Genomic DNA, 17553 nt, shown 5'->3' on the forward strand with positions numbered 1-17553 from the left:
GCGGAGCGGCTGGGCCTGTGAGCCATGGTCGCTGGGCCTGCGCGTCCGGAGCCTGTGCTCCGCGGTGGGAGAGGCCACAACAGTGAGAGGCCCACATACCGCAAAAAAAAAAAAAAAAAAAAAAGAAAAAGAAAAAGAAATAACCTTGAAGTAATTTTGTGTTACCTTGAATATTCAAAACTGTCTAAGTATATTTGCCAGTCTTTATAATGTTATGTTTGGGACAAAAACAGATAACATTATAGATAAGTGACTACATTTTCTAAATAAAAGACAAAATTTATGGTTTGACAAGAGATTTTTTTTTTTGGTATGGCTGTGAGTATAACAGGCAACCTAAGAGATTTAACTTGGATGCCAAAATATTAGAATTCCTGGAATATTTCCTCGGATCAGTGTGATAACAGGACAGAATATTTTTAAGTAGATCTGTCTTGGAAAATTTTAAATGTGCAGTAATACATTCTATTAAATTATCACACTGTTGATGACAGCATAAATTGGCCTCTCTCTGATGGAATACGGTATAGCAACAGATACTCAGCCATTCATTCACCAATTATTTCCTGAGTTGCAAACTGTGTGGTGGACCCTGTTCTCAGACCTGGATATCTAACAGTGAGCAAACAGATAAAATGCTCTGACCTCCCAGAGCTTAGTAACGGAGCTAATTATAACCATTCACTCAGCACTTCCACTTCTAGAAATTAATCCTAAAGAAATAATCACGAGGGTGGGAGGGAGGGAGACGCAAGAGGAAAGAGATATGGGGACATATGTATATGTATAACTGATTCACTTTGTTATAAAGCAGAAACTAACACACCATTGTAAAGCAATTATACTCCTAAAGATGTTTAAAAAAAAAGAATTATGAATGTACAAAATGATTTAGTTATAAGGATTTTTCTCATGGTGAATTTTTAATAGTAAGAAACTTAAAGTAGCCTAATTGTCCAATACATTATGATACAGCTATACAAAACAATATGAGGGTCATTAAAATTATGTTGTAAAAGCATATTTCAGGGCTTCCCTAGTGGCGCAGGGGTTAAGAATCTGCCTGCCAATGCAGGTGACACAGGTTCGAGCCCTGGTCCAGGAAGATCCCACATGCCGCGGAGCAACTAAGCCCATGCGCCACAACTACTGAGCCTGCACTCTAGAGCCCACGAGCCACAACTACTGAGCCCGCGTGCTGCAACTACTGAAGCCCATGCTCCTAGAGCCCATGTTCTGCAACAAGACACTGTGATGAGAAGCCCTCACACCCCAATGAAGAGTAGCCCCTGCTCACCACAACTAGAGAAAGCCCATACACAGCAACGAAGACCCAATGCAGCCAAAAATAAAAAATAAATATTTTTTTAAAACATACTTCAAACAAAAGAATAATATTCACAATTACAAGGCAGACTACAACTGCTAAAAGGCATGAGAGAACGTTATGGGGTTGTTCTAAAACTTAACTATGATGGTGGTTGCACAAATACAGATTTTTATGAAAACTCATCAAACTTTCCATTTTAAATGGATGAATTTAATTGTATGTAAATTATACTTCAATGAAACTGTAAAAAAAAGAAGGGTACAAAGCAGTTTGTTCTGAAATTGTTTAACTTAAAAATTATTTCTATAAATAAATTAGAAAAAAAACACTGGAAGGATATAAACCAAAGCGTCTAATGGATTAAATTAAAGGTGGGATAGGATATTTTCTCTTTCTTTGTCTTATCTATATCTTCTAAATGTTCTACAATAAACATATATGTATTTTACAATAAGGAAAAAACCACAAAAGCTGCTTTAAAATTAACGTTGTTAAACCAGCTTATTCAATATCTAGGGCTGCTACCAAGGCTGTCCAGGTTCTATGAAACTGTTAAGGAGAGCAAATTAGGACACTAGGATACCTTCACCAGTCCTTCAGTTCCAGAGCAAATGCTTACACAGCTCAGAACTTCCACTGACTGGAATTGAAAGAAAGCCTGAAACAATTAACTACCCCTGTCTAGGGTTAACACTCAAAGCAATAATCCAGACTGAGAGTTCTTAACCTTTCCAGGCTTTGAACCCATGCCACCCACTGAGCTGGAAGAGTTCTCAACACTCACCAGCAGAGGGACCCTTAGCTCCTCTGAAAGGGTAGTGCTTGCTGACACTACAGTCCAGTTGATACCACGGAGGACTCACAGATATGTCTTCCAAATTCCTTTCGAAATATTATTTTAGGTGCTTCAAAAGATGGAGAAAAGGGACTTCCCTGGTGGCGCAGTGAATAAGACTCCACGCTCCCAATGCAGGAGTCCCGGTTCGATCCCTGGTCAGGGAACTAGGTACCACATGCATGCCGAAACTAAGATCTCACAAGCCACAGCTAAGACCCGGTGCGACTAAATAAATAAATATTTTTTTTAAAAAAGATGGAGAAAAATGAGTTGTACAGGTCAACCAAAGATAATTGTATAAAAGTTAAGTTTAGGATACTCTATCACATTTTATTAAAAGGCCCAAGTTGCTTGACATTTTAAATGGCTCTAATTATTGGAACTAATATAGCAAGTAACTTCAAGTGAAGACAGAGAGTGAGCTATCTGCAAGAAGATACGCAGTGGGGCTGTTGACTGGGACCACAAACAGCTCTTGGTGTGGGGAGAAAAAAAGCCTGTAGATGAGGGAACAAGAGGCCAAAAATAAATATAAACCAACCACCTTATCTGCAAACAGCAGGCCTTGAGAAAAGATAAAAATCCTTGTACTTGTATTTTGGAAAGGAGCTTTTGTTCAACATGTTTCAAAAGACCTTGAGAATGGCAAAAGTATTTTGTCTTCAAATAAAGTAGTACATAAATAAGTAGTACTTAAATAAATAAGTAGTATCTTATCTTTTTGATTCACTCCTGTATTTTTCTTTGTGATTACAGAGGGTTTAGAGCTTGTTCCCATTTCTTTGGTGGGAAAGGTATAGAATCTTTCATTGCTCCCCTTGGTTTTGCCTATGGAAAGACTAAGCAGTGGAGTTAAACTATCACTGGTTACAAATATGCTAAACCTAGTACTACATTACTTAAATAACTAACTCTTCTCTTCTTACAAATGGTAGTCATCACTCTTTTCCTGGAAGTCTTCTCAATTAACCTTACCTTATGTTGACAGCACACTTTCTTCTTTTGAGAATCAGTTTGTAGTAATTATCAAAATAGAAATGTAAGGCTGAAAATGCATTAATATAACTACATATGTGTATGTATTACAATTCTGATTGTGCAAATAAGCTCTCATACAGATAATCCAAAAAGGTAGCTATAAAATATTTTTAAACTTGTCCTTGGATATTCGATTTCATTTGACGAATAAACCTCGTGTTCTCAGAATTCATTTCATATCCTCCCCCAGAAAAAAATATAGTCCCACACTATTATATATATACTTTTTTAATATACATGTATACATATTTTTTTTCCTTTTTCACACTATGATAATCTGACTATAGAATCTGGAAAACTGCCCTGTTTCGTCACCCTGCTTGCTACCTTCCTCAATTATCTTGGCCATTAGCTCTACAGTGGAACTAGGTACCCCTAATTCTTAAAGTGATTCTAGATTTTTCCAGCCTTACAACTTAAGGGAAACTAGGGAACCGGTTAGAGGATCCCAGCATTGAAAGGAGGCTCAAGTAGAACGTCTCCCACTTTTTCGCCGGCCTCTTCAGGGACAAACGACTCTGGGGCGACACCCCGCCAGCTCTCCTTCCCCAAGGAGCCCCGCGCAACCCGACGGACCCCGAGCGCCGCCTGGACCCCCGACTCCAGGGCCGCCCCGCCCCAGGGCCGCCCCGCCCCAGGGCCGCCCCGCCCCCAGGGCCGCCCCGCCCCGCCCCGCCCCGCCCCGCCCCGCCCCGCCCCGCCTCGCCCCGCCCCGCCCCGCCTCGCCCCGCCTCGCCCCGCCTCGCCCCGCCTCGCCCCGCCTCCGTCTTTTCCCGCCCAGACTGCTCACCTTCCGGAAGGGGGCGTGACCTCGCAGGAAGTTCTTGCGTTAGGGAAAGGTAGGGATTTCCGGCTCCGGTGTCATGGACGGCTTCCACCCTGCTGGTACGCACGCAGCGGTCTGCGGGAAGAGGCAGCAGTTCGGGAGCCGGTTTCTGAGCGACCCGGCACGCGTCTTCCACCACAATGCCTGGTAACCGCCCTGCCCCTCGCCCGGCCTGCGGTTCGCCCTCTGTCCCGGCGCTGTGGAGCGCTCCGAGAAACCCTTGAGCGCCGGCCAGAGTCCTGCTGCCCTGCTCGAGGCGCTCTCCTCCCCCGGGAGAGGCGCTCCGGGGCCAGCGACTCACCTACCCGCAGCGGGAACCAGAGGCCCCTAAGCTACCCGTTTGATTTTCTCAGGGACAGTGTGGAGTGGTCAGAAGAGCAGGCCGCGGCGGCGGAGAGGAAAGTCCAGGAGAACAGTACCCAGCGGGTGTGCCAGGAGAAGCAAGGTGCGCCCAGGTGGGCCCACAGTGGTATAGACAGCTAGCGTACTGCTAGATGTGCTCTCCCGGAGAGGCCAGAGAACCGAGGCCGCCGGGTCTTTTTGTTAGTGGACTGATACAGAACTCGGGGGTAGAACGGGGGTGGGAGGGGATCGGCAAGGATGGGAAAGGGCTGCGCCTTAAAATCTTGTTAGGGCGTAGAGCGTGTTTTGGTTTTGGTTTTGGTTTTTTGTCTGAAAGACGATAACCATCTTGATAGTATTTTCTACTGATTTAAGTCTTTAGTTATGTTGACTAGATCCCTGTTAATATGGCTGGCGTGTGGCAACCGTGTGGTCACATGATTGTCTTAGAGGGTGTATCGATACCACTTCGCCTGAGGAAAGCTAGGTTCAAGGGGTCAGATTCTAAATATTGTTGGGGGGATGGCTAATGAGTAGTGAATTATGTGCCTTTTCTCTATGTGATGGCTATGAGGATTTAGGGGTTCTGCCAAGGAAAGATGGATGAAGCAGAGTGGAAGTAAGTCTGGCCAAAGAAAAAGAGGCCCCTTCTGCAGAGGTGGATGATTTCACTGCAACATATCCCTAGATACTAAAAAACTAGGACTGGTTGGGCCTGTGTTCTAAGTGACAACTGAAGGTAGCACTAGGAATGGGAGATTAGTACCCACTGAAAGAGTTCTGAACAACAATTAGAAGATTCCGGTTACAAAATAGTCACCCTACGTAGTTTGACAAAGACTAGATCTAAGCAAGTTAAGGTTGAAAGGGATTTTGAAAATCATGTAGTCCAATATCCTCTTTTTACAGTTAAAGAATCTTGGACCTCAGGACATTAAATGCCTTGCCCAGAGGTAAGCAGTTAGTAGTGGTGGAATTGAAATCCAGCTTCTCAGGTTTTTATTCTCCTACTACACTAGTCAAGGCCCTGTATTGGCAAAGAGCAGAAAACTGAAATCTAGTTATAAACCAATGTTATCTCAAAAAAATAAATTAATAAAAAGGAAAAACTGAAATCTAGGACTGCTTCAGTCACCTTAAACAGCAGCTTTCTTTTAAATAGTCCATACCTTAGTCTCTCCTGTACTCTGTCATCAAATCTCTTCTCATCTGAAGACATTTTCCCTTCTTGTCAGCATTTTCTATTTCCATTTTTAGTATCTATTAGTAGTAGAGAATTCATTTCTGGGCTCCACACTCTAAAGAATCACTGACAGGAACGTGATGTAAAGAGCTACCTGTATCATAACCATTGATTTCACAGGGGGAATAACTGAAGAACCTGGGACATTTAGCTTGTAAAAGAGGATTTAGAAGGGGAAATAATTGTCCTCAAATACAAATACAAAAGAGTTGTTCTCTTTGGCCCTGAGAAATAGTAGGACCTTTTGATCAGAAATGGTTAGACAGATTTTTTGCTTAATATTAGGATTTTCTAGTAGTTAAGAGCCATCCAAAGATGTGGGGGGAGATTTGATAGGTAGTAAGTTCTCTGGCAGAAGTTGAACTCCCTGGAAGGACAAGATACACAGCAACTTCAAGTGTGATAGGTGGTAGGACTAAATGACCACCAGCTCTGAGACTGTGGCTCTACTTGAGTATAACTTTTAGTACAAATATTGGTGAAGCAGGATGGTGATTTACACTATATACAGATAAAATATTGAGAGATGGTTCTTAAAATTCTTTCTTAAATATTTACAGTTGATTATGAGATCAATGCCAACAAATATTGGAATGACTTCTACAAAATCCATGAAAATGGGTTTTTCAAGGATAGACATTGGCTTTTTACTGAATTCCCAGAGCTGGCACCTAGCCAAAACCAAAATCACTTGAAGGATTTGCTCTCAGAGAACAAGGGGAGTGAAGTACCTGTATGTAGAAGCAGTGAGGATGGATCTGGTTTAATAATAGAAGAACAGCACAGTTGTTCTTCAGTCAGCCTTGGACATAAAACACAGCCACCTCCTGTGGAAGAGAATGTAACTCAGAAACTCCGTCACCTGGAAATCTGTGCTGATGAGTTTCCTGGATCCTCAGCCACCTACCGAATACTGGAGGTAACCTCCCTTTATTGTCCTGGTAGTGGGGTTAGTGAGGCTGTCTTATTATGCACGTAGGGTGGCAGTAGAGAGGCTGACCACCAAAGTAACTTCTGACTGATGAAACTGACTAGACTGGACCCTTATGTTGGCCTGGAAACACCTCCATTTTTGAACTAATGAAATGCCCTAGATGCAGACCAGATACCTGGTGGTCATGGCAAACAAAGACAGATCACCTGCTATCTGGGACCATTATACTGCATCTAAAAGTTGTAGCACCCTGCTGTACCTGCCATCTAGTAAAGAGTCCCAGGTCAGAAGACAACTTTTGTTACTTCTAAGATAGTTATGAGATGGAGAGGTTAGTTGGGGTGGTACCTACTCTCAATTGTGGGAGAATTCTTGTCTTCTCAGTTTGGATGTGTGGCAGAGGCTAGGCTAGACCTGAAAAAGTGTCTAGGGTGGGCACTGTAACAAATATTCACAGAAGTGACTGCACACTCCACCGGAAGCTGACTAGTTTTGGGACTGAGTCCTCTGGCATGACTTTGTGCTAATCCCTTACCCAGCAGAATGGGACTTCTGCCTCTCTCTGCCTCGTAGTTGTTACGGGGGTTAATTGAGATAAGGTATGTAAAATGACTGAGAATAGTGTCTGGCACACAGTAAGCCCTTAGTAAATGGTGCTGTTTTTATTATTACCACACCCAGCACTGAATTTAGGGCGGTGTTGCCGTGGTCCTCCTTTCATGAATTTTTCAACCCAGTCTGCTAGAAACACTTTTCTAATAATGATATAGTGGAGCTCAGTAAGAAAATGTTTTGTTTACAGGACCATTTGCCAAAACTCAAAGTAAAAGTAGCCCGTGCCCTTGTTTCCAGACCATCTCCCTCCCGCTAATGAAAGCCCATGCTCTCATCTTTTATGGCTACCTCTTTAAGGGTTCCTGAGGTCAAGGGCAGGGAATGTCATGGGTACTGTTTAGCTCTGGTCACTACACCTTCCCTAATACAATTAGACAAGATTATCCGTTGTTGATTATTTATCTAGGTTTAGGGAATTAATTCTTTGGAAAGTTCTGTGATTAATAGTTCATTTCTGTCTACAGGTTGGTTGTGGTGTGGGAAACACAGTCTTTCCAATTTTACAAACTAACAAGTAAGTTTGTTATAAAGTTTAACTACATGACAGCAAAGAAGAGAAAAGTGAGGAGTTGTTGTTTCTTAGAACTCTTACCGCATCCAAGTGGTAATAGTGGTTATTGGGAACTGTGGGTTATAGGAGATTAGATGTCTACATTATCCATTTACGGATTGTTTTGACTTAATTTTATTTATAAGTTATCTTTGTCATCAGGGAAATTTGTGGGTATTAAACCTGTTGCATTGTTAATATATGGTGCCTTCATATTTTAACTCTGCTACATAGGAAAGAGAATAGACATAGTTCAGTTTGTAATCTAATTGTTCTGCTGTTTTTTTCTGCCCATTTCAGTGACCCAAGACTCTTTGTTTACTGTTGTGATTTTTCTTCCACAGCTGTAGAACTGGTCCAGGTAAGTGCAGTGCTCCTATCACTAATTTTCACTGACTTAAGGGGGAAAGGGTCTGCTAAAAATCAAGGTCTCTAGCTATTTTCTTATTGTACTGTCGTCTGAAAGTAAAAGATGTACTGAAACAGCATGGAGTAGAGGAAAGGGCCAAATGTGAATACAGAATCTGTTGCTTGCCTGCTGTGAAACTTTGGGCGGGTCTCTTGACCTACCCAAACTCATGTTTTAAGGATTAAAATGAAATGATTATTTCATTTAGGATTCTTTGAGTTACAAGTTACAGAAACTTCTGGACAAACTCAGCTAAAGGGAATGTCATAGAACTCAAGGGCGTAAAGTGTAGCCAGGACTAAAACTCAGCCCTGAAAAGGTGTCAGGTACCGAAGGCAAACTGGCTGGCTGGTGAGATGTTGCTTCCCCCTCCTATCCCAACACCTCCCTCAGATTCACAGTGTCTTATCTCTCATTGCCCATTTGCCTTTTGTTTTGTTTTTTCTTTGCAGACCATCTTTCTCTAATAGGTTTTTCCTGGTTTTGCACGTGGCCTTGGCCTCAACGTACTTGCCCCTCCCAGTCCCTTACAAGTCTCCCCTCCTCACATGTTCCCAGAACCTCCCCTGAATGACAGTGTCTTGATTCCAGAGTCCCCAGAAAGTCTGATTGACTCAACCCAGCTGACAGTCTACTTGCCCTGTTTCAATTAGCTGTGGCCAGTGAGCAACATCCGGATTTTTTTTTTTTTTTTGCTTCACTGCTTGGTTTGCAAGATCTAAGTTCCCTGACCAGGGATCGAACTCAGGCCCCTAACAGTGAAAGCATTCCCTAACTGGACCACCAGGGAATTCCCAATTCTGGAACTATTCTTGCAAACCTATACCAGATGAATATTGAGGCTTATCCTTAGTTAATTTAATGATAATAAATAATAATAATTATTTATAATAATTTATAATAATAAATTGTAGGTTAAATCTTCCACATCTAGAGAGAGATTTTCCTGCAGAATTCTATGATCTATGTAATATGCTGTAATAGGAGTTTAAATCATGCTTTTTCAGTATGTTTTATTTTCCTCCTTATGAGGCTTCTCTTTGCCCTTTTGGTCACTTACCTTCCTGGTCATTTTCCAGTCCTCAGATCTGACTCCGCATCAGAATAAAGACTAAAATTAGAGGAATTGGGAACGTTCCATTTTAAACATACCAATTAGATTCCACAGGGTCCTAGAGTTGTTCCTGATTCTTACCCTAAGAGTAAGAATGTTTGCCATAATGGCAAGAACTATCTCCTCAGTGGGAAGAGGCGGTGATTACGTTTAAAGCAAGATAGCTTTTCTTGAGCCTATGTGAACATTTTCTAGCCTGTGTCCTCTCCTCCATCTGTCTGCAGACAAATTCAGCATATGATCCTTCTCGGTGTTTTGCCTTTGTTCACGACCTGTGTGATGAAGATAAGAGTTACCCAGTGCCCGGGGATAGTCTTGATGTCATCATCCTCATATTTGTTCTCTCAGCAATCATTCCAGACAAGTAAGTTTTAGATCCCTTAGCCAGTAGCATAGCAAAAACAAAGCTTTGGTCAGGGACCTGGATATCAGAGTTGGAACCTAAATAAGAAGGATTTTATTAATGTTCTGATAGGCAGGAAGAAGCTCCTCCATCCTAGGAGCAGTAGGAGCGTCTCAACTATTGTTCTAAATTTGTCTTGGAGTCCAGCTTCTGGTTTAGCATCTAAACCTCTGCTTGTTGACTGCAGTGCTCGGTTCTTCTCATGATTATGGTTTAACATCCCCAGAGAGTGAGGGGGCTGTCTTAGTGGGTGTGTGGAAGTTTCCTATTGACCATCACGTAGCATGATGTCGTAGAACTGTGGATGCCACAGCTATTAGAGAACATCCCGTTATTGGCCTTTTAAATGCTTTCAATAAAACAAGCTTATTAACAGCACAAAATTTACAGTGAAGTTTAACTCGGATGTTCTCTGTTTAAGTTCTTCGGAAAACTGTAGTACAGGAGAATTCCGTAAGATCACGATTAGATAAAAGGAAAGTCAGTTGGTTTACCCTAAAAGATACAATTAAAGTCTCCTAGACAGGCAGCCAGTTGTCCCGACGAAGATGAAATAGTGTCTCAAGGAGGCAGTAACATTCGGGGCAGTTGCGGGGGGTGGGGGGTGACTGACTTTCTCTAGACCACATTTCCTCTAGGATAGCATTGTGTCATCTGACCTGACACGGATATTGTGAGTGAGAAATAAAGGCAGGTGGAGGGCAGCCCAATCAGCCTGGCATGGTTTTAAACATTAATTGCAGAAGCTTACATGCTGTATGTACACTTTTAAAAACTGATATGGACTGAAACAAAACATTAAAATTAAAAATTCGTTATTCAATATTTAAATAGACTTTCAAATGGTTTTTGTAAGTTTGAAGCATTTATACTTTTGCAGTGGTTAAAGCTGAAACCTGCACTGAGACTCTATATGGAAAGTGCAGTCAGAAGTGTAAAGCATTCTGCCCAGAGTACTCATTTGCATACAGACTGTATCACCATGTAAATTGTAAGTTCTTGAGGTTCAGTCTTCATTTAACAGATGGAAAGATGCAGGCTGCATTCAAAGAGCTTGGGCCTAGTGGGCAGGCAGATGGGTCAACTAGCAGTCTCCACACCGGGTGGTCAGGGGTCCTCTCAGAGATCCGTGGGAGCCTGGTGTAGGATTGGCTTCCCCATGAGGAGTGGGAAGTGAATCAGGCAGAGAGCACGTAACTTCCCCCACGGCGGACCGCTGCCGAAGAAGCAGGCCTCTTCAGACCTCTTCATACTGAAGGCAGTGGATCGAAGGCACAGTTGCGAGCAGGCAGCAGAAGGCACATCAGAGGTTTGGGCGTGGGCTCAGGTTATAACTGAAACGAGAGCGGAGGAGATTTCAGGGCTTTTGGGGATATGCTCTAGGGGAGAGGAACCCTGTTCTTAAAGAGATCTGATCTTCGTTCCCTGCTGCCCCACAGGATGCAAAAGGCTATCAACAGGCTAAGCAGGCTTCTGAAGCCTGGAGGGATGATGCTTCTGCGAGATTATGGCCGCTATGACATGGCTCAGCTTCGGTTTAAAAAAGGTATTTTCCCACTATAATCAAAACAACGGCTTTGCCATAAGAATAGTCATACAAATCAGTGCAATAAAATAGAGACTCTCGAATTATATAGTTCCATACATAAAGCCATTTAATACATGATAAGGGTGGTATGTTTTTGAAGACTTGTATAATCTAGGTATTAGGTCTTTTTTAGAAAAAGGGCATTTGATTACATAAATAGTTTTAAGTGTGGTATGGCAAAAGATGCCATGAAAAAATTAAAAGACAAATGACAGATTGAGGACAAATATTTTCAGTTGAAGGAACAGATAAAGACAATGTCAGTACTCTTCAAGCAGGGCTGTTGGCAAATTGATAAAGGAAAAGATCAGTGACCCACTAAAAAACAGACAAGAAGTGTTTTAGAGTTCATCTACTAAAGAGCAGATCCAAATGGCCGAAACCAAAACTTTAAGAAAATAAAAATAACAATGAGATACCTATTGCTGGCTGATTCAGAGAAAGAGATACACTCTTCCATTATTGGTAGAAATAGGAATGGTTACGGCCTTTCTTTAAGCATCCTAGTGTTATCTATCCAACCCAACAGTCCTTTTGGGATTTATTCAAGAACCAGCACATAATATGTGTATAATAAGCAAAATCTTGGAAACAAAGTGACTGCCTCTGGATAGGGGAATGTTGTGCATATCACATGAGGTAGACCCCATACCACTGGTCTTGAGGGGGGTTTCCATGCTATATTACCAAGTGAGAAAAGCAATGTGCACCTGGGTATTTTAAACTTAATCCCATGTATAACAGTAACTGAGGAAAAAATAAGATTATTTTGACATTGAAAAGGTATAGAAGGATTGATTACATGTCAGGTTGTTAAATTGACAAGGTCAGGGGGCTTAGTAGCAAGACGGGAAGTGTGTATCCTTGATAAAAACAGTATATATGTGATCATATTTATGAATGTGCATATGGATACGTGGAGAGACATGCAAAAGGACAGTCACTAAAACAGGAATAGTGGCTGTCTCAAATTTGCTTAAACTTAGCTATATTCCTTGAGGTTTTTTTAAACGTGTTTTTAGAGGGGCAGAAGGCCGTTTAGAAAGTAGTTTCTGTTTTTAAACAAAGTGTATGCGCTATTTATTTAATCGGGGAGGGAGGGAAAAACAAGCTATTTTCATCATGAAACAGAACTGTAGAACAGGGGGCTGGGAATTGCATGTGTTAGCTAACACTGAAGTTTGATTATTCCCCTTGGGCTGCTCTTCTCCAAAGCACCATTCCTTTGTAGGAGAGAAATTGCAGATTCCTGCAAAGTATCAGTGTAACCAAGAAAAGGATCCATTCTTGGCCCAAGAAATTGATATCTTGATGCACATTTGATTGGCAATGAAATTCAAAGAAGTGCTTTAAAGTTTCTCTGGTCTTTACCACATCACTCTGCAGGTCAGTGTCTGTCTGAAAATTTCTATGTGAGAGGCGATGGCACCAGAGTGTACTTCTTCACACAAGGTATGAAAGCACTCGTCTTTATGCTGACAGCCCCCACACGGCCAGATTACATGTTCCTCCGTGTGCTCTCAGAAGTGAAATCATCTGGCCCCTTCTATCTTTTGCAACCTCTTCTCTCCCTTCCCCACCTCTCAGCCTACCTTCAGCCACCTTGAACCACTCACTGTTCTCCAAGTAGGCTCAGCCTGTCGGGTCCTTCTGTCCCTCCTTTGCTCTTCTACTGGCTGCTCTTCCTCTCTCTCACTTTGTCCAAAACAGGAACCTGCCCATTTTGCAAGACTCCACTGTAGCTGTTTCAGCCTCTAAGCTGGGTTGTACCTTAGGTGCACCTGAGTTACGGTGAACTCATGGCGCCCTGGGTTCCAGGTATAACTCAGAACTGCTCTCCTCTGCTGCTTGTCCTGCTGCCAGTTTCCTCCTCCTCCAGTGCCTTATGAATACTTCATTCCTGGGCCATTTGTCAGGTCACATACTTTTTTGAGCCTTTAGTTAGTGATGGAACCTCTCCTAAAAAAAAAAAAAATGGCTTTGACATGCCATATATGTCAGTTTTTGCATATAATTGTAAGGTGTACATAGAACCCTAGAAAATTCTTTCCCATCAGCTAACTCTTAGGTTCTCCCTGTGGGTTCCAGGCTGCCCTTCACACATGGTTTGCCTTCCCCTACCTAAATGTGGACTTGCTGCTACCAAGCCACTACTGCATGTGTAACTAAACAATACTGCTCAAGTCACTTAAAATCTATAAAATAAGGACAGCAATCTCACAGAGTGCCATTTAACATGGGAAGTGGTAGGCACAGTGCTTTTTCTTCAGGGGAAAATATATAAACATCTCTTTCCAAACTAGATGAACTGGACACACTTTTCACTACTGCTGGACTGGAAAAGGTTCAGAACCTGGTGGATCGCCGGTTGCAAGTGAATCGAGGGAAACAACTGACAATGTACCGAGTTTGGATTCAGTGCAAATATCGTAAGCCTCTTCTGTCCAGCACCAGCTGAGAGGCACCTGCTCCTGACAGGCGAGGTCACTGGGGCTTTTTAAAAAGAACGCCCACAAATGGTGTCTTGTAGATATTAAACCATTCAAGGATTCCAACAGATTTGAACCTAGGAAAAATTATTTTATATCGAGATTCTAACCATTTTTTATAAAGCAGAAACTAACACACCATTGTAAAGCAATTATACTCCAATAAAGATGTTTTAAAAAAAAACAGCAACAAAAGATTCTAACCATTTTTGCTTCGTATTTGTGAAGCCCTGTGATACATACTTTTCTCAAGTTTTTTTCTTACTTGGAGATCTCAAAGAATCTTTCTTGCCATTTTGTAACTTAATAGTTGAAATGTTATTCATGGGTATCAAAGAATTTATTTCCATGTGTAAGTATTACATATGATGAAGTGAATGACTAAGTTGCATTAAATTAGTTGGGGATTGAAATGCCTAGACTAAGAAATTGATGCAAAGATGACTAAAGGTCTCATTCAGTGGTCATCAGGGACGCAAATTAGGAAGAATCACCTGTCTTTGGATATTTCCCTGACTCAAAAAAAAGAGCATCAAAATACGGTGTCCTTGTTAAGTATTTGCTCATGGTCTCTGCTTGACCTTAGTTCCATGGATTTTTAAGTACTGTTTCCCCATCTAAGTAACCTGCATCTAAAAAAATTAAAAGGATCTTCAATTTTAGCAAATTGTCTTTCTGTGTATGCCCTTAAATGTTTGACTGAGAGACATTTTAGCCATTTCACTTCTGAATGTGATCCTTTCATCCCTGTTACTTCTTTAATGTGATCGCCCCGTTGATGGTCCACAAACTATATGATGTGTTCTTCATTTTACTGAATTAAGAATTTTCAGGGCTTCCCTTGTGGTGCAGTGGTTGGGAGTCCGCCTGCCGATGCAGGGGACACGGGTTCGTGCCCCGGTCTGGGAAGATCCGACATGCCGCGGAGCGGCTGGGCCGGTGAGCCATGGCCGCTGAGCCTGCACGTCCGGAGCCTGTGCTCCGCAACGGGAGAGGCCACAGCAGTGAGAGGTGTGCGTAACGCAAAAAAATAAATAAATAAATACATAAAATAAAAAAAGAATTTTCAGTTCTTCATTCCTACATTTTGGGTTTTTAACTCAAACTTTAATATTCTCATAATTATTTTATTTATAAAAATATAAGTCATAAGCATTTATTTTAATAATTCCAAACTTACAGAGAAGTACAGTACCAGAAATACTGTGAGAATACTCAACTTTTTTTTGAATCGTTTTTTCTTTTTTTTTTTTTGGCTACACTGCATGACATGCGGGATCTTACTTCCCTGATCAGGAATCGAACCCGTGAACCCTGCAGTGGAAGCACGGAGTCTTAACCACTGGACCTCCAGGGAGGTCCCTTGAATCTTTTTTTTTTTTTTTTTTTAAGATTTAATTTTAGTTATTTTTGGCTGTGTTGGGTCTTCGTTGCTGTGTGTGGGCTTTCTCTAGTTGCAGCAAGCGGGGGCTACTCTTCATTGCGGTGCGCGGGCTCCTCACTGTGGTGGCTTCTCTTGTTGTGGAGCACGGGCTCTAGGTGCATGGGCTTCAGTAGTTGCAGCACCCAGGCTCAGCAGTTGTGGTTCACGGGCTCTAGAGCACAGGCTCAGCATTTGTGGCGCACAGGCTCAGTTGCTCCGCGGCATGTGGGATCTTTCCGGACCAGGGCTGGAACCCGTGTCCCCTGCATTGGCAGGCGGATTCTTAACCACTGTGCCACCAAGGAAATCCCCTTGAATCATTTTTAAGAGTAAGTTGCAAGGTGATATCCCAACACTGCTGCATATTTTATAGTGTGTAATTCATGTAACTGAAGATGTTCTCCTATATCACCGAATATATCCATCAGAATTGGATAATTAACATGGAAGTAGAAATTAACATGGAAATCCTACTATCCACAGATAACCAAGTTTTCCCAATGGTCCCAATAATATCCTTTATCATCAAAAAAAAAGGCCTTCTGTTGCATATAGTAGTCATTTCTCAGTCTCTTTCAGTCTGGAACAATCCTTGAGGTTTGTTTTCATGATCTTGACATTTGAAGATTACAGGCTATTTTGCAGACTGCCCTCAAATTGGGTTTGTTAATGCCTCATGATTTGGTTCAAGTACATATTTTGGGCAGGAATATCAGAAGTGATGCTATTGTGGTCCATGATTTTGATGAACCCTGGTGGTGGTGGTGTTAACTTTGATCACTTAATTGAGGTGGTGCCTGCTGGGTTTCTCCACTGAAAAGTTCCTAATAACTATCAGGGTAGGGTAGTGCTTTGAGACTAAATATCCCATTCCTCATTAAACTGTACCCCTTAGTTTCAGCATCTATTGCTGTTTCTTGGCTGAATTACTACTATGATGGCAGCCAAGTAATGTTTTTGAATCCCGCATTCCTCCTACACTTATTGGTTGGCATTCTACCATAAGGAAGGCTTCCTTTTCTCTATTCATTTGCTTATGGACTCATGGGTTTCTGTTTTACTCAATAATTTTTATATATTACTATCATTTTGGTACTTTGATTATGATATCGATGCTCATATTGTCCCAGATTTGGCCAGTGGGAGCCCCTTCAAATGCTTTTGTGACCTTTTGACATGTGCAGGAAGCAGGAAAAGACTCCACTTTTTTAAAAAATTTTTATTCATTTATTTATTTTTTGGCTGCGTTGGGTCTTTGTTGCTGCGTGGGGGCTACTCATTGCAGTGGTTTCTCTTTGTTGCAGAGCATGGGCTCTAGGTGCACGGGCTTCAGTAGTTGTGGCTCGCGGGCTCTAGAGCGCAGGCTCGGTAGTTATGGCGCGTGGACTTAGTTGCTCTGCGGTGTGTGGGATCTTCCCGGACCAGGGCTTGAACACGTTTACCCTGCATTGGCAGGCAGATTCTTAACCACTGTGCCACCAGGGAAGTCCCAAGACTCAGGTTTTATACCTAAGTGCAAAGCACAAGGTAGGTGCTGGGAAGATGGAATAAAAACTGTTCCTGTTGTTATGAATGCTTTAGAGATGCCGAGGGAAGGTCTTTAGTGGATCATTTAATATATCTGTTCTTCATTTCAAAGGACAAATGAAATACCATTCCAGCACTTCAAGCACAAGTTGTTCCAGGCTCACCTTGTACTTTCTCTGCCCCAGTCTGAACCAGCTGTTTCCCCCAAGGAGTTCTAGTTTCTTTTAATAGAGGAAGGTATTTAGAAACCAAGCCAAGGGTGCTCATTGCTATTGTGGTGCCTATTCCCAGGCCCCCTCAGTGGGTGGAGCTCAGGGATATATGTATGTATACGTACTCACATCTATATTTCTGTACTTAAATATATATTGAAAACCAGTTCAAACCAGTACCTTCCAATCCAACACCACAGGATTTATTCTAGTTTTTATTCTTTCTCTCTGTACTTGTTCTCTTTTCCAACAATCCCAAGCGCCCACAATCCTCAACATATTGGGATAATCCAGTCATATATAACCATTCTTTTGTCACCACACATGGATGCCCTCTCACCTCGTGGGCTCTGACACCCTCTCCAAGCCACTGTTTCCATCATTACCTCACCTAGACACCCTCCTCAACCAGACACCCTCCTGCCCTGGATTCAGCACCCCATAGAGCCGCCACAACCCCTCTGCCCCTGCACTAACACCTACCTTGCTTGCTATCACCTGTTGAGTTTTAAAAGGTAGGAGGAAAGGAGCTCCCAACTTTTCCATTGTAATGAATTTATTTAAAATGAAAACACTGGGGCTTCCCTGGTGGCGCAGTGGTTAGGAATCCGCCTGCCAATGCAGGGGACACGGGTTCGTGCCCTGGTCCGGGAAGATCCCACATGTTGCGGA

The 17553-nt window shown here is 42.2% G+C and overlaps 1 protein-coding gene across 4 annotated transcripts; it reads left to right on the forward strand.

Moving 5' to 3' along the window:
- Positions 1-4058: 4058 nt before the first annotated feature.
- On the forward strand, positions 4059-13896 carry METTL2A (methyltransferase 2A, tRNA N3-cytidine). 4 transcript variants are annotated; one of them, XR_447305.2, is made up of 9 exons: positions 4059-4179; positions 4386-4477; positions 6178-6536; positions 7631-7680; positions 8017-8077; positions 9464-9603; positions 11082-11188; positions 12462-12682; positions 13534-13615. XR_447305.2 is itself a non-coding variant. In XM_007100234.3 (9 exons), exons 1-9 carry the CDS (start codon positions 4070-4072, stop codon positions 13686-13688), a joined length of 1140 nt encoding a protein of 379 aa, XP_007100296.1. In that variant the 5' UTR covers positions 4059-4069; the 3' UTR covers positions 13689-13896. The 4 variants fall into 4 exon arrangements, 3 of the variants coding, with proteins under 3 accessions (XP_007100296.1, XP_007100298.1, XP_007100297.1); XM_007100234.3 differs by having other exon boundaries at positions 12617-12682; positions 13534-13896; XM_007100235.3 differs by having other exon boundaries at positions 4067-4179; positions 4386-4487; positions 12617-12682; positions 13534-13896.
- The last annotated feature ends 3657 nt before the right edge of the window (positions 13897-17553 follow it).

The sequence above is a fragment of the Physeter macrocephalus genome, chromosome 14 (genome assembly GCF_002837175.3).
Source record: "Physeter macrocephalus isolate SW-GA chromosome 14, ASM283717v5, whole genome shotgun sequence".
Lineage (NCBI taxonomy): Eukaryota > Metazoa > Chordata > Mammalia > Artiodactyla > Physeteridae > Physeter > Physeter macrocephalus.